General features: G+C 38.4%; 1 protein-coding gene across 3 annotated transcripts in view; it reads right to left on the bottom strand.

Moving 5' to 3' along the window:
- Positions 1 to 27,173, bottom strand: part of ITSN2 (intersectin 2) — a 140,950-nt gene that overhangs the window by 91,200 nt on the left and 22,577 nt on the right. For 2 of the 3 annotated variants that reach the window (XM_044261982.1, XM_044261981.1), the window contains exons 2-9: positions 20,289 to 20,352; positions 17,791 to 17,892; positions 10,566 to 10,658; positions 8,874 to 8,937; positions 7,502 to 7,665; positions 6,013 to 6,219; positions 5,760 to 5,859; positions 4,773 to 4,912 (exon numbers count right to left, since the gene is read on the bottom strand). In XM_044261982.1, the coding sequence (XP_044117917.1) occupies positions 4,773 to 4,912; positions 5,760 to 5,859; positions 6,013 to 6,219; positions 7,502 to 7,665; positions 8,874 to 8,937; positions 10,566 to 10,658; positions 17,791 to 17,892; positions 20,289 to 20,319 (901 nt within the window). In that variant the 5' untranslated portion in view covers positions 20,320 to 20,352. Of the gene's footprint in view, positions 1 to 4,772; positions 4,913 to 5,759; positions 5,860 to 6,012; positions 6,220 to 7,501; positions 7,666 to 8,873; positions 8,938 to 10,565; positions 10,659 to 17,790; positions 17,893 to 20,288; positions 20,353 to 27,173 lie in introns of those variants that run through there. The other variant, XM_044261983.1, reaches the window with a different exon arrangement.

Here is a 27,173-nt window from a genome sequence, read left to right as displayed (position 1 = left end):
AAAGACAACTGAAAGTAGATCCCTTAGCATGGGGCAAGAGAGCAAACAGGAAGAAGGAAGGAATGTAAATGGTTAAAAGCCTACTGGTGGAAGGCTTAAATGTGCAAGGTATAAATCGTACAAAGGGCTATAGAGAGCCAGCAGAGTACTCTACTAAGAAAAGCTCACTTGAACATCTACACTGTTGGTCTGCCAATCCTTTTGATATCATATTCCCTGTGCCTATAAGGCTAGTTCCTCCTTCTCTACCTGGTGGACTACTCATCCTATAAGGTCCAGCTCAGCTGTCATCTCTTCCCTGAAGCTCTTTCATATCCTCACATACTGGTCACTTTCTCATCTTTATTAACCACAGCACTTTTATTTTTTAAAAAGATTTTATGTATTTATTTGAGAGAGAGTGAACAAGTGAGCAGGGGGAGGAGTAGAAGGAGAAACAGGGGCACCTGGGTGGCTCAGTGGGTTAAAGCCTCTGCCTTTGGCTCAGGTCATGATCTTAGGGTTCTGAGATCCAGCCCAGCATCGGGCTCTCTGCTCAGCAGAGAGCCTGTTCCTTCCTTCTCTCTCTCTGCCTGCCTCTCTGCCTACTTGTGATCTCTGTCTGTCAAATAAATATATAAAATCTTAAAAAAAAAAAAAAAAAAAAAAAAGGGAGAGGGACAAGCAGGATCCCTGCTGAGCATGAAGCCTAAAGTGGGACTCAGTCTCATGACAGCAAGTTCATGACCTAAGCTGAAATCAAAAGTCAGATGCTTAACCAACTGAGCCACCCAAGCACCCCAATCACCGCACTTTTAAACCACTAATCAAATATTATGATTATGTGACCTATATACTATGGACTCCTCAAAGATATGGACCATATCTCCCCACACCCCGTGCATTTCAGTATGTCACAGAGTGCCCAGAAGATATGTGACTCAGCAACTACGAGTCAATGAATTAATCTAAATAAATCACAAGAGTTAAGGGGGAAGGGAAGAAGAAGAAGAAGAGAAAGAAAATCAGACCACTGAATGCTACACTCACTGAACAAAGCAAAACATGTAAGTCTAGGTCAGTCCCAGCCTCATATACCTGGGGCTCATGCTCAGTTGCAAGACACAAGAAACACCTATTTAAAAACAAAACAAAACACGGGTGCCTGGGTGGCTCAATGGGTTAAAGCTTCTGCCTTCGGCTCAGGTCATGGTCCTGGGATCGAGCCCTGCATCAGGCTCTCTGCTCAGCCAGGGAGCCTGCTTCCTCCTCCTCTCTCTCTCTGCCTGCCTCTCTGCCTACTTGTGATCTCTGTCTGTTAAATAAATAAATAAAATCTTCAAAAAATAAAAATAAAAACAACTTTCCCTTAACTATGAATATAGCTTCATTCTTGTAGGTCTCAGGTTAATACTCTGCGAACAACTCAATATATGACCTTCATATAATGTGGCATATACAAATCAAGTAACATTAGGGGACTAATACTTCACAGGTGACTTTCTATTGACCTTCATATTCCACCTTTGTTTTTATTGTATGTTTTTAGTACATACGTAAAGTGTACTAATCTTAAGTGTACTGCTTGATGAGTTTTTACACAGGTATGCGCATATGCAACCAACATCCTTATCAACATACAGAATGTTTTTATTTTATTTTATTTATTTTATTTTTTTTTAAAGATTTATTTATTTATTTGACACAGAGAGAGAGAGAGAGAGATCACAAGTAGGCAGAGAGGAAGGCAGAGAGAGAGAGAGGAGGAAGCAGGCTCCCTGCTGAGCAGAGAGCCCGATGCGGGACTCGATCCCAGGACCCTGAGATCATGACCTGAGCCGAAGGCAGCGGCTTAACCCACTGAGCCACCCAGGCGCCCATATACAGAATGTTTTTAGCACCTCATAAGGTTTGTGCATGGTCCCTTCCCAACAGAGTAACTATAATATTCTGATTTCTATCACCATCCATCATGTTTCCAGTTGCTCAGCTTTATATAAATGTATTAAATAGTGTGGACCCTTTGAGCCAAGCTTCTTTCACTCAATACATTATCCATGTCGTTGTATGTAGCAGGAATTCATTCATCTTTTTGCTGTGAAATGTTGTGTTACACAAATATTTAATATTATTTATTTATTTATTAAGGTAATTTAATATTATTTATAAATAATATCCACGTTATTTATATTAAATATCCACATTTTTGGGGATGTTTTGAATGAAGTTGTTATGAACATTTTTGTACATGGCTTTTTAGTCCACTTTTTAATGTAAAATGTAGGGCCCAAAGTTCATTTTTTTAAAAAAATGGGAGTTGTGACTTTTCATGAATCTTAAGTGTGTTGAATATCATATTTCACAGATTCTAAGATGCCATCAATTGTAAGACATATCATTATTTTATGTAACAGTAAGAAAGAAAAAAAAAAAACACTGCCAACAAAACCATGACAGTGCTAAGACACCACTGATGGTAACACGTCCTTAATTTCAGAGATGTTAAAATGTTAAAAAAAGGGCGCCTGGGTGGCTCAGTGGGTTAAGCCGCTGCCTTCGGCTCAGGTCATGATCTCAGAGTCCTGGGATCGAGTCCCGCATCGGGCTCTCTGCTCAGCAGGGAGCCTGCTTCCTCCTCTCTCTCTCTCTGCCTGCCTCTCTGCCTACTTGTGATCTCTCTCTGTCAAATAAATAAATAAAATCTTTAAAAAAAAAAAAATGATATTAAAAAAAAAGTTAAAAAAAAAAGTGTGACTTTAAAATATATCTTATTTCAAGTAATTTGATAAAATCACAGAAAAAAGTAACTATGTACTATTTGATACATATAAAATAACAAATTATAGGTTATGAAATACAATACAAAGACATGCCTGAACCTACCACCCAAACTTAACACTAGATCATTACTAAATGCTTTGAAGCTATGTTCCATGACTTTATCTCCATACCTCCTTCAGGAGAGGGAACTGCTGTCCTGAATTTTGTGTGCATGATTACCTTGCCCTTTTCTCCCCCCTTCAGTTTCTAGTGAATCTGACATATATAACCTTAGACGCAAATGTGGTGGATGGTGCTAAGTGTATAGAAAGGAGCTGTCCAGCCCAAGGCCTGATTACCCCCATCTTGCCTTTTTAAAGTTTTTATCACAAATTTATGATGTAAATTTAAAGAAAACATCATACAGTTTTGCTTGCCCAATCAGTTGCAAGGCTTTCTTGCTCCCTTGCCCCATTGCACAATTAAGAGATCCCATACATATTCTCCAAATATACCATGTACTTTTTGCTCTTAAGACTTCTTCTCTGTCACCCTCAAATGCTATCATCTTCAATCTCTATCTGTCCAAACCCTAACTCTTCCTTTCATGATGGAGCTGAAATGCTCCCTCCTATAAGATGTTTTATCTAATCTCTTTAGTATCTCCCACTCTATTTTCCCTAAGCACTTTGAAGCTCTAATATTTTAAAACACTTATTTTATTACTCTGTCTAAACTATAAATTAGTTGCTGAGTGGAGAGAGAGGGGCAGTTAAAAGGTGGGAACTCCCCTTGGCCTACTACCATCTGTTTATATCCCCTTCACTATCCTTTATTAGAAAAGTTTGCTTCCTCTAGTCTTTGGAGAGGACAGAAGTACCAGAGTAGTATGCTCAACCAGTTCATTCTTTTCTCTTCCAGCAGGCTGCTCCATAAATGTTTTTTGTTTAATCACTTCACCTCCTTGTCACATTCTACTTTCCTGGTACAAGTTTTTATTCCTACTCAGCAATAATACAAATCAAAGGTCCCCCCCCCCAAAAAAAAAGAAAGAAAGAAAAAGAAAAAAAGAGAAAAGTTTGGATAGTGTTCGAGATGGACTCAAATGTTCTGTAGGGACCTGAGGTAAAGTCTTTTTTTTTTTTTTAATATTTTATTTATTTGAGAGAGGGCAAGAGAAACAGTGTGAGTGGGGAGGAGAGGCAGAGGGAGAGGTAGAAGCAGAATCCCCACTGAGCAGGGAGCCCGATGTGGGGCTTGAACCCAATACCCTGAGATCGTGATCTGAGCCAAAGGCAGGCGCATAACCAACTGAGCCACCCAGGAGCCCCGCCTGAGGTCAAGTGGTTTTTTTTTTGGTATTTTTTGTTTGTTTGTTTGTTTTTAAAGATTTTATTTATTTATTTGACAGAGACAGATCACAAGTAGGCAGAGAGGCAGGCAGAGAGAGAGAGGAGGAAGCAGGCTCCCTGCTGAGCAGAGAGCCCGATGCGGGACTCAATCCCAGGACCCTGAGATCATGACCTGAGCCGAAGGCAGTGGCTTAACCCACTGAGCCACCCAGGCGCCCCCTGAGGTCAAGTCTTACGGGCACCTCTTGGTTGGAACATTAAAAGGTGGACAGTGCTCACAGAGGTTTAAGTAAGGGTAAGCATAGAAAGATGCAAGGAAGAGGACCCGCAGGGAAAAAGCTGAGGTTAAGTCCCACACAACGGAGCTTGTCACAGGTTCTCCTTTCACTGCACTGAAGCGTGACGCTTAATCTTCTGAAGGGAGAGGTTTTCTTTCCAAAAACCTGGGGGTCTACCTGTGTGCTCAACTTCATTGTAAGAACTTCGAAGAAATCAGTCAAGTTGTATCCATCTTTGAGCTCTCACACTACTTAAAATATCTGTATTTACCAAATGCTGCTAAACTTTTTGGATGTTAAAATTTTAGATAAGCTACAAAGTATAAACTCAAATGTTCTTCAGTAGAAATTCATATAAAAAACTTTAACTCTCTCACATTCTGAAGCACCGAATGTCACTTACCTGAGAGGTATCCACTCATACTTTTGTCAAGACTATTAAATTTTTGTCGATATTTTAATCTTGAAGGCTGAGGAACTGCCCACTCGGAGGTCCCAGTCTTGGGCGAGTTCCCTGACAGTGAAGCAGTTGAGGAAGTTGAGCTATAACAAAATTTATTTAAAATCTTTATATTACTAAATAAAATACATTTAGTTAAACCTTATAAGGCAGAAACATTAAGAATCATACCTTCTATAGTACAACGTAATTGCTTTTGTGTTTGATATTTTAAAGTTTTAAATAATTTAACCTCAATCTTAGGAAAGCAAATACCATATGAAGTACAGAACTACCTTATACCAAGAACGTACTATGTGCCAGGCCCTCTGTTGTGCTAGGACCTTTACGAATACTGTTTCTTATCCCCATGACAAATGTAAAAGGTATTACTGTCCCCGCCTTTTCAATGGGCAAACTGTGGCTCAGTGATGTTATGAAAAACAAGGTCATACATTCAGTGAGCAGCTAAGCTGGGACACCAAGACCCTTCTTTTCGGTTAAAGCTAACACTCTTGCTACACTGATTTGAAGAATATTATTATGATTTATATGAGGTGTGGTGAATGAATACTGAAGACTTTGTGTTCTTTAAAATTTAAAAGATACTCAATCAGCAGAATTTGCTCAAGAAAATAATTAATGATATACCATAATTATGAAACTTTTTGAGAAACATGTACAAAAAGTAGATTATTTTGGGCAAAAACTTGACTAATTAAAAACAGAACATTTTTGGCTTATGTGAAACATTTTTCCATGCATTTACTAATCCTAAAAATAAAGAATTATTTTATGTGAATTATAAGTAGTAAATTTACCTTCAATTCTACATTTGGCCATTGTGAAGTTAAAAATCTGTATAAGCTCAGAGCTTACAAAAAAAAAAAAGTCGTTTGTAGATACTCCTTATTGAAAGCATTAAAAGTTGGAGGTTTTAAGCCTTCATACCTGCTAGATCCTAGATCAATCAGAGACTGGGCTTTCTGTAAACTAGCACCGCCGCCGAGTCCTCCCATCATGAGACCGTAAGATGACGTATGAGGCAATGCTAAAAGAAAAAAGAGGGGGGGAGAAATGGAGAAAGAAAATGGTTCACGCTAAGCAATTGTACAAAGTATGAAGGAAATCTATATTTACTGGGATACAAGTATACCAGTTTCTTTCTTTGACAGTTTCTCAGTCATTAGCTAGAAGTACTTACTTGAAGAAGAATAAGGAATGGATAAAGGCTGAATGAGGCCAGCGGTTCCATTTGGTAGTGATGATGTGCTAACGGAAGGCACTAGGGGAGCAGGCATCATTAAGGGAGGAAGGGTGGTCCCTGAAGTCGCAGAGGATAAGGGGGTTGTCATAGGTGCAACTGGAGGCAATGAGTGAGGAATGGACAGATTGGGCATGCTTCCCATTCCTAGAGACAAAACAGAACACATTTCCCAGTGCTAGCAACGGACTATAAAACACAGAAAACAAACTGACAGTACAGTGAGCAAATCCACATTTACAGAGACACTATGGGCAAATTAGTCTTCTAGTTAAAAAGTTCACTAAAGCAGCTTTGACTTAGCAGCAAGGGAGATACACCACTGCTTTTAATATCAACATTTTGACCTATGTGAACTATGGGAATGCTTTCTAAGGAACTTTTCCAATTAAATATTAGTACTTTCAAAGAGAGACTGCATTAGTGGATTAAATGTGGGGTTTTGTGTAAGGATAATATAGTGCTGTTGAGTTACTCAACTAACACACACACACATACATTCCCCCAATCTCCCCATCTCCCGCAAAAGGATATTTACTAGATACGTTAGGAGACCCATTTATGTATATGCATTATTTGTGAGAAGGAAGTATGCCACATATTTCACTTTTCTTATAAGTAATACATCCATGGATTTAAGGACAATTCTTTAAAAAGAATAAAATGATGACTTTTATTCAGTTACTAACTAGATTACTAGGTACACTCTATGTAAGTATGGTCACATAGTGATCTGGTCTTTATCTCCAGAGCTCACTGAAATAATGAAAGAATTTAGTATTTTAGGATCTAACATCTGGAATCAAAGAACATGTAGATTCACAGAATCTAACTGACTGTTCCATACCAATGAGTGCTTCTTATATATAATTAATAAAAAATTGGCTAATCAAAATTAACAGAAAACAGATTCCAGATTCTCTATGATGAATATATATATCAATGAGCACAAAGTCTGCAACTTTTAGCCCTGAATTTAGCTGGGTAATTAACCTTTAAATTAAAAAAAATTTCTACTTAGTAATAATTTTAAATCACCTCCTACTTAAACCATCTAAGTGAGTTTGAAATTGTTCATATTTTTTCTGTGACTCATTCGGAGTAGAGAGGAAACTAAGAATAGTATTTAAGATCAGCTCTAACTGGAGGGGGTCAGATACTTTATCATCCAACTGGGAATTATGAAAGGGAACACTAACCAGACTTGAGGCCAGGACAACAGGCATAAATCAGAACTGTCCCTGGAAAACTGGGACACAAGGACACCCCTGCTATGACAGCAAGTTTAACATCTTATCTCAGACACAATTAACCTGGAGTCTGAGGATTATTGTTTTATGCTAACAAACCCTTTTCTAATCCTTAAATATTATGTATAGGGATCAAGTTTAACTATCAAAAGCAGCCAATTCAATTAATAAATACATACCAAAACGAGCAGAAATTAATGGAGAGAACATAGGAGGTTGTTTCATAATAGGAGGGAGGACTACGGGCAACTGTTGGCCCTGCAGCTTTAGCTTGATGAGTTTCATTGCTATGGAGAACTCTTGCTGATCCATCTTCCCATCCTTGTTCAGATCTGATAAAGCCCTAAAAGAATTATGAAGTAGGCAGATTAGTATGCAGTGCTAGCATTATTTCTGAGGATAATAAAATAGAAACAATGACGTAGTATTCACATACAGATCATCACTTAATAACCATAAATATAAAATTAAGCAAACAAAATCCAAAAAGCTAAAATCTGTAAATTAAGAAATAGTGACCAAAGATCGCATCTAATGAAATACTGCCCATCTACACAGAATCCATGTAAAGAGAATCTATGAGACCTTTGGGATGAATTCCACCAGTGTGGACAGAAAGAAATTACTCAAGAGTATAATCATTCTAAATTTAATTTATTAATTTGCTCAAATATTTATTGAAAGCCTGCTATGTGTCCAGTACTCTACCAGGCATGGGAATATTCCAAGTGGAAAGAAAGAAGGGGTAGGGGTTGACATTTCTTGTAAATGCATTGAAAAACAAAACTCTAGGGAGCCTGGTTGGCTCAGTCAGTTGGGCATCAGCCTTTGGCTCAGGTCATGATCCCAGAGTCCTGATATCAAGCCCCGCATGGGGCTCCCTGCTCAGTGGGGAACCTGCTTCTCCCTCTCCTGCTCCCCCTCTATCAAATAAATAAACAAAATCTTAAAAAAAGTTTTTTTATAAAACCCTAGAAAATATAAAGAACAATTCTGTTTAAGGTATGAGCAGGAAAAGGGAGGGCTAATTTTGGTCTTACAGATGATGAAAGAAAGAAATGAAATAACTAAAAGTAACATAAAGAAGATTTTTGAGAGTTTGCCAAGTTATAAAGAAATATTTTTCAATGGCAATGTATTTATCGTTCCTTAAAAATTCTAAGGACATTAAAAAATTTGTCCAAGAGAGGGGCGCCTAGGTGGCTCAGTTGGTTAAGTGTCTGCCTTCAGCTCAGGTCATGATCAGGTCCTGGGATCAAGCCCCGCTTTGAGCACAATGTTCAAGTGGGGAGTCTGCTTTTCCCTCTGCTCCTCCCCCCCAACTTGAGCTCATTCTCTCTTAAAAAAACAAAACAAAACAAATCTGTCCAATAGAATAAAAGCCCAATTATTTTCAGTCATTTACTCAATAAAACTTATTTTCCTAAAAGCTGAAGAAATACTTAACAGCAGACTATGATAAAAAAAATCTTTAGATTAAGACTATATCAAACACAAAATAAAACCAGACTATCAGAAATTTAAATTCATCTACAAGAGAGAACACTTTACCATATTTCAGCTAAAACAGGAGCCGGCAGGCCTGACTGTAAGAAAAAGGTACGTGCTTGATCACCTGAAGGTAATAAAAGCAAAAATCGAGAAGCACATTAGTAAATGGAATTCCTCCAATGCCTCTGAATAACAGTAGTGGACAATAATAATAATAATGTTATTGCTTTATTTTCATTTTAATTGCAGTCACTAAGGAATAAATTAAACAAAAATAAGCACATAAAATTATTTACATTACATTAAAAAGATTTAGGTTTTAACAAGAAAGCCACAAATCAAGTTATATGCATTAATCAATGATGAAAGATTACATTATTCATCTTAGGTTTTTCATAATAACTGGTGTATAACTTGATAATACTTCCAATTAATAAAATTCATAATTTAGAACATTATTCCCTAAAAGAGTTCTAAATAAAAAATACCAGGTGTTGGGAAAGACAGTCCCCCAATTGGTCTCGTGGTCTCGCACAATCCTCTACATCCTTCCGTGTGTGCCAAGAAGGCAAGACCCTAACTGCTCTCCACCTGGGTTGTTTCTCAGGTTGGGTTTGTGGTGAGCAATCTTGAGGCATGAAGAGGTAATGTTCCCCCCGGCCAAAAAACAACCTGCTTGCTAAAGATGGTGGGTTCCCTCAGGGTCACTGTTTCTGTCCTGTGACACAACTGCTGCATTTCTGCCATCCTTTTGGGCTCTCTGCATCACCCTGTGGGACTTAGGGAACAGAGAAGTCTACAGGAACGTGCTGATGCTCCTAACACTAGCTGTGCCCTTTGTAACAAAGTCCTTTGTCTCTGACTCAGGAACCCCGGGTCTTATGAGGAACCCTGGGTCTTATGCCGCATCCATGAGACAGTAACAGACTATGTTACTAACTTGTAAGCAGGGTGAGCAAATCCCAGCCATGATACCAGGAAAGGTAGCTATTATTATAGAAGCACAAATAACATTAGGCTATAATGGCTAAGAGGATGGATTCCAAAATCAGACTGAAAGGTTTCACAGCACAGATCAACACTAACAGCACAGATCTAGTAAATATTAGTCATTATAGTTACTATTACTGGAAATAAAGCACTCAGGTTCTTTGGCACCGAAAAAAAGTTTAATCTATACAAAACAATTTGAAAGACACACCTAAATTAATCCTCCTTAGGCTCTGGAGGTCATCTTGCAAGACAAGAGCTAGTGCCAACAATCAATGCTTTGTATCACCTCTCAAAAACGGAGGACCAGCATTCTAAAAACAGATTGTAGGAAAAAACTTCTAGATTATTTTCAAGGAAATGGGTCTGATACATACTTCTTCTAGACCTAGTAACACTGACCATCATACAGGGAACTGGCACAATGGATTCGGAGCATATTAATAAATGTGGTTGGGGAAAAAGTCTCAACTACTTAAGAAAGAAACTGAAAACATTCTAGAAACAATGTTAAAGTGGGAAACTGAAATTCTTGGATATCCTTTAGGATCAAGAAAAGATCTTCCATAAGCCAAATCCAAAACAACAAATTAAGACAGTTGCAGATAAAATAAGAAAGCCACAATTTTTTTAATGCATAAATTCTGACTGATAGGAATTTAATCACTTGGTAATACAAAATTGATGGTAATCAAATTAAAACTAATTCTAAGACAATACATGAAAAGGAACATAACTGACAAATAAAATGTAAATACAAACCTGTTATGTAACCTCCTGAGGGTTTGAGGTTATCAAACTGCTTGTCATGCTTAGTCCGTTCCTCAGAAGTAATAGCCCACATGTTTGGCCCTCCTAAACCAGAAGTGAAAGACAAAGAAATTATAGTATGTATATATGAGAATGCTCCAAATAATTCTAAAATGTAAATATGAATCACAGGTGTCCCTGTAGAGACAGTACTCTATCCCTGCATGACACAAACGGTAAAGTTCCATCACAACCATATATGTGACACAGCCCTAAGGTTCTTCACTCATTCACCCCATTAACATCTATAGAACAATAACTATACCATTCACAAGAAATAGGCAATAAGCTAAATTCAGGAAATAAAAAGATGAATAAGATAGTATTCCCATCCTCTCTACACATTCAACATAGCTAATAATGGTCTATACACTTCACTTCTGACTACCTTTTCAGTTTACTCAACTTCTACCAGTAAGAAACCAAATATGTTTAGGTATATAAATTCATATAAATTTGCTGTTTATGGTATAAAAATCGGCCCTACAGAGTTGCTTCCAGGAAATGCCTATCATTGAAAGTAGGTACCCACTATACTTTGAAACACTAAGATGGATATGACTTAACAAATACTTCTTAGCCCTAAATGAATGGATTAAAAAGAATCTATAAACATCCTCTTTTAAAGACAAGCTTTAAGATTAAAGTTAAAAATATAGAAACAGACGTACTGAAGAACTAAGTTCCTAAAACAGCTAAACCTACACACTTTCTAAATAAATACCACACACATAGTAAACCCTTGGTTTATCAATTTATTATAAAGTAAACAAATTAACCTGTCATGACCCCTGTGACTAGCAGTGTGGACCTAGGAATCTGGAAAACTGATGACAACAGAAAAACAATGACAACAACACAGGATGACAGAGAAGGAAGCAGCTCACTTGCACTGAGCCCCAACTCTATGTCAGAGACTTTTTATGCAGTACCTCAGTACTCCCACCGCTGCCCTCTACATTAGGTACTACTATTATCCCCATGACACACGTGAGGAAACCAAAACCCATGGTGGTAAAGTTATTTATTCAAGGTCACACAACTAGTAAGTGGCAGAGCTGAGATCGGAACCCAGGTAGCCTGATCTGTGAGCTACACAGTCTCTCGATATTTATGGTTAATATGCTCGTGTTTTCTGTATTTTAGCTGCCACCTCTAAAAATGAGGAAGACTGGGGCGCCTGGGTGGCTCACTTGTTAGGAATCTGCCTTCAGCTCAGGTAATGATCCCAGGGTCCTGGGATTGAGCCTCCTATCGGCTCCCTGCTCAGCGGGAAGCCTGCTTTTCCCTCCTCCACTCCCCCTGCTTGTGTTTCCTCTCACTGTTTCTCTTTCTGTCAGATAAATAAATAAGATCTTTAAAAAATAATAAAAACTAGGAAGATTATCTAAGTTTACAGGGTTGTAAAGACTGTATGTAATAAGTAATACATCAACTCTAAAAATAACACTAAATATAATTCTTCATCTATTAGATTGGTAAAGTAACAACAGCTAGCATTTAATGAAACTTGCCATGTGTTAGGTATTTCTCTAAAAGCTTTATGTGCACTGTTTCTAAAAGTCTCGCAAGAATTCTATGAGGTTACTATTACTATTATTACTGTTTTACAGAGGAGGAAACAGAGGCATGGAGAGATTAGATAATTTGCCCCAGGTATCAAAGTTGTTAAGTGTTGAAGACAGGGTCAGAATCCACAGACTTAAAATTAAGAATCTTAAACTACCTGCCCTGACAATAATTAAAAACAAATAAAACCACAAATATGTTATCACTTGATTTCAACAAAGACGTCAAGATAATTCAATGGGGAAAGGATAACCCTTCACTGAACCCTTCACTGAAAGGATGAAAGAACAGGACATCCACATGAACAACAACAGTAACAACAAATCAAACCATTTCAATCCTGCACCACATATGAAGAGTTAACTCTAAATGGATTATAGAATTAAACACAGGAGCCAAACTGAAAATTTTTGTGATGAAAGCAAACAAAAACTCTTTGTGAATTTAGATTAGGAAATGATATTAGGACACAAATGACTAAAACTTTTTGTTAAGTTGGACTTTCTCCTTTCTTAAAGACACTGTTAAGAAAGTAAAAAGACAATGGGTGGCTGTGTGGCTCAGTTGGTTAAGCATCCAACTTGTGATTTCAGCTTAGGCCATGATTTCATGGACCGTGAAATGGAGCCCCATGTCTCGCTCTGCATTCTGCTGGGAGTCTGCATGAGATGCTCTCTCTATATCCCTCCCCCCACTCATTCTTGTGTGTGCATGAGCCTGCTCTCTCTCTAAAATAAATAAATCTAAAAAAAAAAATAAAAAGACAAGCTACAGACTGGGAGAAAATATCTGCAAAACATAATAAAGGACATGCATCCAACATATATGAAGAACTATTCAACTCATTAATACAATCCCTGCTCCTCCCTGTCTTTTCCCCAATGGGCAAAAGATCTGAACTGACATATTAAAGATAAAGATGGCAAATAAGCATGTGACAAGATGTTAAATGTCACTGATCATCAGGGAAATGAGTATTATTTTTTTGAAGGTTCTATTTATTTATTTGATAGAGAGAGAGAGAAAGCACAGCAGGGGAAGGGGCAGAGAGAGAGGCAGGCTCCCTGCTCAGAGCCTGACACAGTGGGGGTGGAGTTGGGGGAGTTGATCCCAGGACCCTAGGATCATGACCTGAGCCAAAGGCAGATGCCTAAACCTATTAAGCCACCCAGGCACCCCGGGAAATGCATAGTAAAACTATAGTAACCAGGCACCCCAGGAAATACATATTAAAACTACAGTAACAGGGGTGCCTGGGTGGCTCAGTGGGTTAAGCCTCTGCCTTCAGCTCGGGTCATAATCTCGGGGTCCTGGGATCGAGTCCCAATCGGGCTCTCTGTTCAGCAGGGAGCCTGCTTCCCCACCCTCGCCTACTTGTGATCTCTCTCTCTCCCTGTCAAGTAAATAAATAAAAATCTTAAAGGAAAAAAAAACACAACACTACAGTAACATATCACTCCATGCCCATAGAATGTCAAAAGTTTTTTTTAAAAACTGCTGGCAAGCATACTGAGCAACTCAAATTCTCACATACTGCTGGTGGGGAAGGAAACTGAGACAATTTACAAAAAAGAGTCTAGCAACTTCTTATGAAGTTAAATATCCATTTCCCACGCAACCCAGCAACAAGCTCCCGGGTAGGGGTGTCTGGGTGGCTCAGTCGGTTAAGTGTCTGCCTTCAGCTCAGGTCATGATCCCGGGGGGCCTGGGATGGAGGTCTGTGTGGGCTCCCTGATCAGCAGGGTGCCTGCTTCTCCCACTCCAACTCCCCCTGCCTGCGCTCGCTCTGTCAAATAAATGAATAAAATCTTTAAAAAAAAAAAAAAAAAAAACAAGAATGGGCGCATGGGTGGCTCAGTGGGTTAAGCCGCTGACTTCGGCTCAGGTCATGATCTCAGGGTCCTGGGATCGAGTCCCGCATCAGGCTCTCTGCTCAGCAGGGAGCCTGCTTCCTCCTCTCTCTCTCTCTCTGCCTGCCTCTCTGCCTACTTGTGATCTCTCTCTGTCAAATAAATAAATAAAATCTTTAAAAAAAAAAAAAAAACGAGAAAACTCCTGGGTATTTATGCAAGAGAAATGAAGACTTTTTCCAGATAAAAATCTGTCCTCTGATGATTATAGTAGCTTTAGACATTTGGTTTAGACACGAAAGCCTGGAAACGACCTAGATGTTTTCTACAGATGAATGGATAAACAACTTGTGGTACACATTTATACAATGGAATTCTACTCAGCAATGAAAAAGAAAAATAAATATAATTACATAGATGAACTGTGAAAGTATTTTGTTAAGTGAAACGAGCCACATACAAATAGCCATGTATTGTGTATTTCACTTATATGACATTCTGGAAAAAGCAAAACTGCAGGGACCGAAATCTGACCAGTGGTTGCCAGTGGCTAAGGGCAGGGTATGGGGGATAACGGAACCTTCTATTTGATGGAAATGTTCCATATCCTGATTTATATGACTGTATGCATTTATTAAAACCCACTGAACTATATATATACTTAAGAAGGGTAAATTATGGGGCGCCTGGGTGGCTCAGTGGGTTAAGCCGCTGCCTTCGGCTCAGGTCATGATCTCAGGGTCCTGGGATCGAGTTCCGCATCAGGCTCTCTGCTCAGCAGGGAGCCTGCTTCCCTCTCTCTCTCTGCCTGCCTCTCCATCTACTTGTGATTTCTGTCAAATAAATAAATAAAATCTTTAAAAAAAAAAAAAAGAAGGGTAAATTATACTTCAATAAACTCAACTTAAAAATAAAACAGCAAAAAAAAACAACAACACAGGGGCGCCTGGGAGGCTCAGTGGGTTAAAGCCTCTGCCTACGGCTCAGGTCATGATCTCAGGGTCCTGGGATCAAGCCCCATGTCGGGCTCTCTGCTCAGCAGTGAGCCTGCTTCCCCCTCCCTCTCTCTCTCTGTCTACTTGTAATCTCTGTCTGTCAAATAAATAAATAAAATCTTTAAAAAACAAACAAAACAATACAGCAGCTAATACATACCAGCCACATGGAGGCTGTCAATAAATTAGTTTCCTTACTCAACCCAATGCCAGGGAACAATATAACTAAGGAGAAGTCAGAGCATTAAAATCTTTCTCAGACTCTTCTCCTTCTGGTAAAGGTACCCTTGCCAGAAAATACTGAGAGCAAGGCTGTTTAGTCAGAAACCTCAAGACTATTTTAAGTCTGGAGAGTCTGGTTAGGAAGGCTCGAGCTGCTCTAACACACATCGAGGGAGTGTATATACCCCCAGGGAGTGGCAAACTGCTTCCTAAGACTGCAGAGGGCTCTGCGGCATCAGAAGGACAGTGCTTTTTTTTTTTTTAAGATTTTATTTATTTATTTGACAGAGAGAGATCACAAGCAGATGGAGAGGAAGGCAGAGAGAGAGATAGAGGGAAGCAGGCTCCCTGCTGAGCAGAGAGCCCGATGCGGGACTCGATCCCAGGACCCTGAGATCATGACCTGAGCCGAAGGCAGCGGCTTAACCCACTGAGCCACCCAGGCGCCCCAGGACAGTGCTTTTTTATGTCCCACTGACACCTCACTTTTCCTTGGCTACCTGTCTTCACAGTGGCCAACACAACTATCTGATAAGGTCTCTCGTTTAGTTCCAACGACCTTGACACCTTCATACCTATTCAGCCAAAAACCATTTTGGGGCACCACTGTGAATAACGACTAGGGATACAAGGATGAATAAAATGAATGCTTTAAAAGGAACTCACACACTCTCTTAGCCAAGAGAATCACACACACCAATCATGATTAAATGTTATCATGATTAATGTACTTATAGAATAAAAATGCCTAAGGTATTAAGACAAGGCATAATTTTTTCTTAAAGATTTTATTTATTTATTTGACAGAGAGAGATCACAAGTAGGCAGAGAAGCAGGCAGAGAGAGAGAGAGGAGGAAGCAGGCTCCCTGCTGAGCAGACAGCCCGATGTGGGACTCGATCCCAGGATCCTGAGATCATGACCTGAGCCGAAGGCAGCGGCTTAACCCACTGAGCCACCCAGGCGCCCAGACAAGGCATAATTTTTAAGTAGTATTTAAATAACCTTTAAACTGGACACTTAAAAAATGACCACATTAATATGTAAGATGTTAATGCACTAGGAATTTTACACAAAGGAAAAGTTACACAGAAGTAAGAAAACTAGAAAATATATGTACTTCAAAAACCATTTTAAAAGAGTTGATCTGGGGCATGTGGATGTCTCAGTTGGTTAGGTGTCCAACTTGATTTCCGCTCAGGTCAAGATCTCGGGTTTGTGAGATCATGCCCTATATCGGGCTGAGTGTGCAGTCTGCTTGAGATAGTCTCTCTCTGCCTCTCCCTTTGCCCCTTCCCCCTGCCCGCTACCTCCTGCACCACCCCCGCAATAAATAAATAAATAAATAAATAAATAAATAAATAAAATCTTAAAAAAAAAAAAAAGTTGATCCAATTCTGGTTTTCTCACAGAACCTTTCCAAGAGTCAACAGTTTACTATTTTGAACTTAGAGTAAAAGATTTCCCAATTTTTCTCTGTATTTATTTGTAAACCTATAGAAAGTCAGGAAAACCTAAGTTTTGGGGTTGATGTTTAATATTTCCTTGAAAAGCCAACATCTTTTTACATTGTCTGATCACTTTAGAAATGTATTAATATTCTATCCACTTCCCCCACTCATCACTAAATTGAGAATGTGGTATTTCCATAAAGATTTCTGTTGCTTATTCTCATCTTCTCACCTACTGGCTCTGTCAAAAATGTTCTTATGCTCTACGTGGAAGGAAAAATAGACATTTATAGAATATCCACTATCTACTAAATCCCATGCAGTAGATAGTGTCATCCCTATTTCACATACATAGACAAACATACATACACATATGCATATGCATGTATGGGTACACACACACACACACACACACAAGTTCCATAAGGTTAAGTCAACACAGCTGAGTTTAGCATAGCAGTATCCTAACACACAGTTCTGAAGGTACACGATTCAAACATGTTCAATCCTGCTTATATGCTGCAAAATTAACTGAAGACTATTTCTGGGTCCAGTTCAAAATAATAGTCAAATGATGTATGTCAACCCAGTACAAACTTAAATCTCTAAAACACAACTAGAATACTGGTCTAGATAGAACTAAAGCCTTAACTAGGATATGAATAATGCATGCTTGGGCTGTTATAAGTTCAGTGAGTACCACCTCTACTTCTGCAGATCCAATGTTTAACAATTTCCTAATTACACAGATGAAAAGACCAATGAACTCTAAAATTCTGAAAAAGTAATAAAACTCTAAAATGGCACTTTTTCCTCCTAAAGCCATTAGCCATTCTCTCCCACCCCATCCTCCTTCCCTCTTCCATATTTTGAATATTGCCACTGTCATGGGCTTCAGAACTTCTTATTCATTTAACCAGTTTTCAGTACCCCCACCCACCAATTTTAAGGCTGGAACAAGCTACAGTACACTATAATCAACAGACAGTAACATGAATTTGAAGTAGCCTCTTGCTTATCACCTGATGACTCAAATATCAGGCTGTGTTTACAGTTTTATTACATTTTTGAAAAGCAGAAAGCAAACCTACCATGATCAAAGAAGACTCTGGCAAGGATGATTCTGCTGGTGCAGAAGACACCAGAATTAGAGTCACGAGTGGTAAAAATATGACGCACTGATCTTTTTTGCTCTGTTGAGGAGATGGGAAGTGAAGCATCAAAGAGACTAAGAAAAGAATATCTACTCAATAGAACTTTCTGAGATGATGTAAATGTTCTGTATCTGCATTGTCCAATACAATGGCCACATGTGGCTTTGGGAGCTTGAAATGTGGCTATATGACTGAGCGACTGAATTTACTTAATTTTTATTAAAGTTAAGTTGAAATCGTCACATGTAGCTAATGGCTACTACATAAGGCAGCACATCTTTGTGAGAACCAAAGAAGTCTAAATCTGTAGTTAGTCTTGAGATGATGAAATAGACATGGCAAAATGTGAGAAATACATTCGAAGCGTTTAGACACACAGCTTGGTCTAGGGCACTTAAAGACAGGTTCCAACGGTACTGGGCATCGAAAAGATTTAACACCATCTATAATTGAGCATTTACTAGAAGAGCAAACACTGCTTTTGAAAGTTTTGTGCTATATGTGAATGCCTCTTCTAGTAAGATCTTAAACTCTGAATTTGACGAATTAGATATGAGCAAGATCATCTTCAATCTTCAGCTGTATTATAAACTAAGGAGGGTACAAAGTCTACATTTGCTATCAATTCTTCAGAATTTAAAAAAAATTACTACCTCTAATCCTTTTTTAACTACCTTGATTCCTAAACGTCACTCCTAAAGTAATTATCCAACATTTTGTCAGTATTATTCTTCCATATATAATGCAATGAGCTACAAGTAGATACACAAATGTTAAGGGAAGGGAAGAAACAGAATGAAGAAAGACTAGGCCTACCTACACTGCTTTCTTTTATGTCCATTTTGTTTGTAAGCCTTAACATTTTGATTGAAGTTTGAAACTAAACTATGTGTTTAATGCAAACTCCTATGTGTGGTGTGTAGAAATCCTAAGTTTGGGTAGAGCAGTTTAGTACTACAATTATTACCCTGATTCTAGGCTTATGTTTATCACTCATTATGAAGAAAAAAGCCATTATTCAATTTTTAAAAACTGCCTGTGGCATCAAATAATCTTCATAACCCCATACCATTTCCAGCAATGCTCACAGTGATCTTTAAATAAGAGTTCTGAAAAGGCAAAAAGCAAAACAAAACTCTTATCTCAAGCCCATCCTTACATGACATAGAATTCTACCACACAGAATTTAGTTTTACCTTTTAAACAAATAATTCAATTTTCCGAAACTTTTCTAAATCTTACAAGGTCAATTCTGAATCTTAAAATTTTAGATATACAACATGTATTTTTTTGTTAACAATGTGCTTAATTTGGCCTTATGACTGAAAACGTGTTTTTAAAAAGGATACAACTGATCGAATATAAGATGGGAGCATTAAAACAGAATCATGGTTTGAAAGCGGTAGAATTAATTCATGAAGCTTCCTTCTTTTTCTTCTCCTAGTGTTCTTTAATATCACTGCTTTCGATTTAAATGTTAAAGAGTTATTGACTGGACTCTCTATTCCTTTATAATTGGCTAATGAAATTTACCACAAATTTAAGAAGTTCACATCTTAGATTTCTTTAGCAATTTAAAAATATAATGCATTTTTTCTTTCTCTTAAAAATATAATGCATTAATTCTAAGTGACATACACACCTTAATACTTATTAAGGGTGGTTAATTTGTATTTGAAAAAGAAAACTAGAATCAGAAAAGAAACTTTAAAAACTTTTTGTTACTGAAGTTATATAAACATTTTCTTTAAAAATGTTTCATATGGGGGCGCCTGGGTGGCTCAGTGGTTAGGCCACTGCCTTCGGCTCGGGTCATTATCTCAGGGTCCTGGGATCGAGCCCCGCATCGGGCTCTCTGCTCAGCGGGGAGCCTGCTTCCTCCTCTCTCTCTGCCTGCCTCTCTGCCTGCTTGTGATCTCTCTCTGTCAAATAAATAAATAAAATCTTAAAAAAAAAAATGTTTCATATGAAACAATTGTGTGTGTAGGCACACACAACCCTTTAAAAGGAATACTTAATTTTATGTGCATATTACTAAATGAATCTTTATTAACTTAGTCAGTTTACAATCATCCTAAACTACTGAAATACCTTCAACAGTCTTCACTTACAGCACTCTGCTTTTTGTCTTCCCATTTTATGCATCAAACACAATATACCTTTAGGTTATTCTTAACTGCTAAAAGGCAAGCACACATTCCAGATGATACAGCAGAACGTGCTTACTTTGAACCACAGGATTTACTGCATAATATTCTAATAGAAGAAATATGCAGTGTTCTGAAGTAAACTATCAAAACGTTTTCAGTAAGAATATTTTAAGTTTTGCATTTATTAGCTCAAGGAAAAATAACAAGACGAATATTTTACCACCTTTACAACCCCCCCCACCCGGCATAACCTCTTTATCTTGCCACAAGCACAAAGCAGCTTACCATTCATTGCTGTGGGAAACTGAGCCATCATGGTCCTGAATTTTCCTTGCTAGCTCTCAGCCATCTGCAACATAAAAACATTGTGCCATTAATAATACAACAAGGGCAGATCACAGCTTTAGTGCACCAGCTTAGCAGTGGGAATGTCTGTCCCCTTGAGCTCACACTTCCAATAGGAAACAAAGCAGAGCTGCTGCTGCTGCTGAAGGGGCAGGATTTACATTTAGGGAAGGAAGGGTAGGAGACTTTGTTGGGTAATGATACTGCCTTTAAAACAGAAACATTTATAAGAAAAAACAGTCCCATATTTCATAGCAAATACTGAATAAAGAAACCCTTGGCATGAATCAGCTTTGTAGACATCAACTTGGGAGAGAGGAAGGTTGTTAGAGCTAGGCAAGATGCTATTTCAGAGAAATCAACTGTATAAATTAAGTGTATAATAACATGGAAATCCATAAGTTCTTTTCTTTAAAAAATCCCCAAATGAGAAAAATATCCAAAATAAATGTGGCACAGGGTTCTACAGGTTTATAAAAATTTCCCAGAATTATTATAATATATATGTTTATTTAAACAACTAACTGTGCTGGGCAAGTACCCTGTACTAGGAACAGAAGTGACTTTGGAAATTAACAGCTGTGATTTAAATCCCAACTCTGCTATTTTCCTAGCTGTGAAGGCGGGAGAGTTATTTAATCTTTTCGAGTCTCAGATTCCTCATCTGTAAAAATACTCTGCACGAGTATTTTTTTTTTTTAAGTTTTAGATATATTCCAGTACACTGCTTGACACACAGTGAGTGTTTGATAAATAGCTGCTATTTTGCAAACATCCAGGAAGGGAGAGTGCAATATAATCTTGAACCCTGAATTCATTATTTTACTATGAATAAATTAAAAATTCATTCCATGAATCTTGAGGGTAAGATCAGTTAGGGAGAGTGAAGACCTAGGAAATTTATAATAATGTACTTAGTAATTAAAACCATGGCTTATAAACTGCAGGGGAAAATCACTATATTAAAAAGACCGTTCAGTAGCTCATCTATTTACCCAAATCATTTAAATATTAACATTTTTAGAAGCCCAAGGTAAAATGTTTACACAAGCCATGTGAACAAAGAAGGCACAAAGAGTTACACATCATGGTGGATGGTGTCCCCAGAGGAGCTCCAGAGGAGCTGGCTAACCAGCTGCCTGGAAATGCTACAAGGCACTAGATCATAGTGAATCTGCCGTGCTCAAAGAGAAATATGACTGTATCAGTATAACCACCAAAAGCTAGTCACACCAACAAAAGACTGGTATATACATCCAATTTACTGATTTACAAAGAGAAATTTAATAGCCGAGGAAACAGTCCCTTTTCTTCTTATCAAGCAAACTACAACATCTACTAAATTTCAACCAGATGACTGTGTAGTGAGAGAAGGGAGTTACCAGTGATTAGAATGCTTAATGACATCATGCACTGACAGTCAGATACATTTATCTACACAACAAGAATAAGCCAAGGACTGCACAATAGGGACGGACAGTTAAACCTCCAATAATGCTTTGAATGACACTGCCAACTTTACTCTTGTGACTCCTAGCTTTTCTGTATGCTACCACCATACACCATCCCCCCTCTTAAAGTGTATACTCTTTCTTTAGGTGTTAATAAGCTTTAGTGCAGCTTTTTTGCACAGCAGAGAAAACCATCAACAAAACTAAGAAACAACCTATTGAATGGGAGAAGATATTTGTGAATGACATATCTGATAGAGGGTTAGTATCCAAAATATACAAAGAACATATAAAACTCAATGTCCCAAAAACAAATAATCCATTTAAAAAAGACACAGACATTTCTCAAACAAAAACAAGCAAACAAACAAAAAAAAACATACAGATGGTCAACAGACAGATGAAAAGATGCCCAACAACACTAATCATCAGGGAAATGCAAATCAAAACCACAATGAGATATTACCTCATGCCTGTCAGAACAGCTAAAATAAAAAATACAGGAAATATCCAGTATGGGTGAGGATGTGGAGAAAAAGGAACCCTCGTGCACTATTGGTAGGAATGGAACTGGTGTAGCCACTGTGGAAAACAATATGGAGGTTCCTCAAAATATTAAAAGCAGAATGACCATATGATCCAGTAATTCCAGCACCGTGTATTTACCAAAAGATGAAAACACTAATTTGAAAAGACAGACGCACCCCTATGTTTATTGCAGCATTATTTACAATAGCCAAGTTGCGGAAGCAGCCTGACTGTCCACTGACAGATAATGGATAAAGAAAATGTGGTATACAGAATGGAATACTACTCAGCCATAAAGAACGAAATCTGTGGTGCCTGGGTGGCTCAGTGGGTTAAGCATCTGCCTTCAGCTCAGGTCATGATCTCAGGGTCCCATGACTGAGCCCCACACAGGGCTCCCTGCTCAGCAGGGAGTCTGCTTCTCCTCTTCCTCTGCCTCCAGCTCTGCCTACTTGTGCTCTATGTATCAAATAAATAAATAAATCTTAAAAACAACAACAACAACAAAAAAAAAAACAACCAATAAACCCAAACCCTCCTTGTGAGCCACAGGTTCAAATCCAGTGTTCTTACCCCATGTAAAGTGAGTTCTTGACTACCCCACCATGTTTAGATATTATTTTCTGTGTAGTAAACAAGTCCAATACCTACACCTTACATTACCTTTTGAAAAAGGAAGAAAGAAAACACTAACTTGTACGTAAGTGGAATTTCCTCATACCTAGGAAGAGTATAGTGACAGGTGAAGTCTAAGTGTGGTAACAAGATTAAAGTTCCATTGCAATAAAGCTTTTAAAAATTTTTTTTTAAATTCCAGTATAGTTAACACTATGTTATATTAGTTTCAGGTGTATGATATGGTGATTCATCATAAGTATACACCTAATTACTTCACGTGGTTCACCCATTCCCCTGCCATCTCCCTCTGGCAGCCAACAGTTTGTTCTCTGTGCCCCCCAGGCGCCCCGCTCACAGGGAGTTTTAAAATGGTCAAAGAAGAGGGACATAGATTTCACTTAAGACAATCAATGGTGAAGAAAAGACCACAGCTATACCAGGGAGATCAGTTAGGGAAGAGATGAGAACAATAACTGACACCTGATCTAAAATAGTGGCAGACGGAACAGAGCAGATGGGGTGTACTGGAATAATAAGGAAGGGTTTAAAACAGGTAGAACCCTGAAACTCTTTAGATATGAGGGATTATGAAATAAAAGGAATCAAAGTGATGACTCCCAGAATTTGTTTGTGAGACTGGGTGAATTGTGGGGTCACCAGTTTTAAGAAAAAGTGAACACAGAGAAGTCTCATAAATATCGATATGACTGATAATTCCCCAATACAGAAATTCTACAAAAAAGTCTGACACTTTTATTTCCCCAATTTTAAATTGTTATCAGTAATGTTAAACCAAAATAAGTTAACATGCCTGCAAAGAAACTGTTTAAAGATACGTAGTAGCAAGTAGCAAGACCTATTTTATTAGATCTCTGAGAGGAGATAGTTTCAAAATGTAGAAGAAAAATCCTCCAAAAATGTTACATGCAACACACTGTGTAACTGCATAAAAGCATGTGAATTACCAGGGACAGTTTGAAGAGAAAGCATGCACTTACAAAGGACAAAGAATAGGATCCCACAGTCACAAAGCCTTAATCAGTTAGATCTAGGTCTAAAATTTAAAGATTATCTATCTAGAACTTATAGTTAGTCATCACATATCCTATGAATACAACAGAATGCCACATAATCGATACTCAGTAATCACAGGTATGATTCTGAAATAAAACCAAAGAATGAATCAAATAATGTAATGGGAAGGGAGGGCAAGTGAAGCTGAAGGTACCAGTATTACAGAACTTTCTTTACCTGGGATTTAGCCCATGGTACATGGGATTTAGCCAGCCACACATGCAGGTATCATTACATAGATGTATACATGTAACATCTGATTGACTGTGATAACATCTGACTATGGTAGTGCAGTTTGTTGGAACCAACAAGCTTTTACTACTTCATATCTGTTATGTTTATATCAATTCTCTCTGCCCTGTTGTCAAATAATTACCTCATGCTTAACAATTCTACTAATCTACTTGCAGAATAGTACTTGTACAAAGAAATAACAATTGAAATTTTGAAAAATTAGACATTTTACACTTAAATCAATTTTTTAACTTTTTAAAAATAGTTTATTTATTGGGGCGCCTGGGTGGCTCAGTGGGTTAAGCCGCTGCCTTCGGCTCAGGTCATGATCTCAGGGTCCTGGGGTAGAGTCCCACGTCAGGCTTTCTGCTCAGCAGGGAGCCTCCTTCCCTTCCTCTCTCTCTGCCTGCCTCTCGCCTGCTTGTGATCTCTCTCTGTCAAATAAATGAATAAAATCTTAAAAAAAATAAAAAAAAATAGTTTATTTATTTGACAAACAGAGATCACAAGTATGCAGAGAGGCAGGCGGGGGGGGGGGAGAAGCAGGCTCCCCGCTGAGCAGAGAACCCAATGTGGAGCTTGATCCCAGGACCCGGGGATCATGACCTGAGCCGAAGGCAGAGGCTTTAACCCACTGAGCCACCTAGGTGCCCCAGTATGATTACTTTATGTAATCATACTAGCTACAATTTAATAAGTGCTTACTATTAATGCAATACACTTCTATTAATCATCTACTATGTGTTACTATGTGTTGTGCTCAATACTGAGAGTCTAATATATTCTAGGTTGCATACAAGGAGCTTCAGAGAAGAAACAGAGGAGCTTGTAAAGCAGGCTTCCAGGTGCCAGATACTGCTAAACACCTTTGATAACACTAATAACTTTCACAATTATCCCTGCAAGGCAGAGGATACTGTATTCATTTCACAGATGAAGAAACAGAAAGGCTAAATTACTTGCCAATATTCACTGAGTGATGAAGCCAGGACGCAATCCCAAACCTGGCTAATTTTAAAGGCCACAAACTTCCCTTCCCATGGGCTTTATATGCCTCTTCTTCTCTTAAATTGGGATAATAATTAATGATGAATAGGGCGCAGCTTCCTGAGAGAAGCAGCTCAACTCAATGGTGGTACATTTGTAGGGAGAAGGAAAACAAGCCAGAGGTATCTTAAAACACACAGGTCTCTCATGTACATAAATTAGGGGACAGCTAATTATTTCTTTCCTCTTGGTATAACCCTCTCAGAGGAAGAAAAGGGTGATCAGCATCTCCCCAGTTACCTGCCTGATGCCTGTTTCAGATGTGGGTGATTGGAGTCAGCATCCAACAAACACCTGCCTCCATTCCTTAGGAGGGGTAATATGATGATGCGCACTCTTGGCAGTTTGCAGTTATCCTGCAGTTAGAACACTGTGTTAATTACCTATGGCTTTAGAATATTCATGTGGAAAAGAGAATATTCACACGGAGCTTTCCTTGCACATTATAAATTAGTGGAGAACTGGCACTGTTACCTTTTGAGACACCAAGAAAACACATGTGGTAGACAGCAGGCCTAAGGCAAAGAAGAATGTTGCAAATCAATATAAAGCAAATACCACTTTATTTATTTATTTTTAAAGATTTTATGTATTTATTTGACAGAGAGAAATCACAAGTAGATGGAGAGGCAGGCAGAGAGAGAGAGGGAAGCAGGCTCCCTGCTGAGCAGAGAGCCCCATGCGGGACTCCATCCCAGGACCCTGAGATCATGACCTGAGCCGAAGGCAGCGGCTTAACCCACTGAGCCACCCAGGCGCCCCGCAAATACCACTTTAGAATTTGGCAACTACACTCATACTAAGGCAGAGAAAAGTAGAAATGCTTCACAGAAGCAGGCAATCCTTCTTTAAGATCCAGAAGAGGGTAAGTTGTAGACATTATAAGTTAAAAAAATTTTTGTCTGTCTAGAAGAATAGTTTGAGAAGGAAACAATCACAGTACTTACTTAGTTCAAAACCCTCAACTTTCAAGATGGGAAGACTGAGAGACTTGTACAAGTTCACACAGCTAGCCAGTAGCAAAGCTGATCCTAGAAACCACATCTTTTATGTCCAATGATCTGGACATAAGAGTTCCCCAACTTGGCTGACGGTATCACTTGGGTCATTTACTAGAGATTCCCAAGCACATCATTGAGAGATGGTGTGAATTATGGCATGAACTTTCTAAAATGATCTTATTGCTTTGAGACCTTCTACAGAGCTACTAGTTTTCTTCCAAAACACCTTATTTCACAACTATAAGTCCAAGCCCAAACTTGTTAGTATGAAACACGGTTGAGTATGAAACATAATTTAGAACCTCACCTCAATCTACTTTACCACATTCATCTCTAGACATGCTCCCTTGATTCAGCTTTTTTCTTTTTTAAACAGTGATGCTTTTTTCACTCCCCTATTTCTTTGTAAAGAGCTGTTCCCCATCACATTCACACTTTTTTCTCATTCTTCAACTCTCAACTCAATGACACACCCTATCTGAGAGATTTGTGTCCTCCCAGTTAGCCACAATCTCCTAAGTCGTCCACCATTTGTTCGTCCCACCGTAACTTCATTTATCATACTGTATTTCAGTTGCATGTTTCACTTGTTCTGGGCAAAGACTTTTTTTTAGGCTTGGTGCCTAAACCAGACCTCCCAAAGACAATGTTCAATAAAGATTTGCTGAACAAATGAATTGGGTAAATGAGTGGTATGGGCAAGATAAACAAAAACGAAGCAAGGGAAGCATGGAGCAAGGTGCCGCAGAACGGAATATACAGAACAGAAACTCTAAATGACCTCCTTGAAACCCTGCAGGTACTAGGCCCTGGATTTTAGACCAAATCATCCTTTGCAACGTGGTCGATCCACAACTTTTTCTTCTAAGTAT

This window comes from Neovison vison, chromosome 8, assembly GCF_020171115.1.
Source record: "Neovison vison isolate M4711 chromosome 8, ASM_NN_V1, whole genome shotgun sequence".
NCBI lineage: Eukaryota > Metazoa > Chordata > Mammalia > Carnivora > Mustelidae > Neogale > Neogale vison.
Note: the sequence above shows the minus strand (reverse complement) of the source record. Positions and strands in the feature narration are given on the sequence as shown.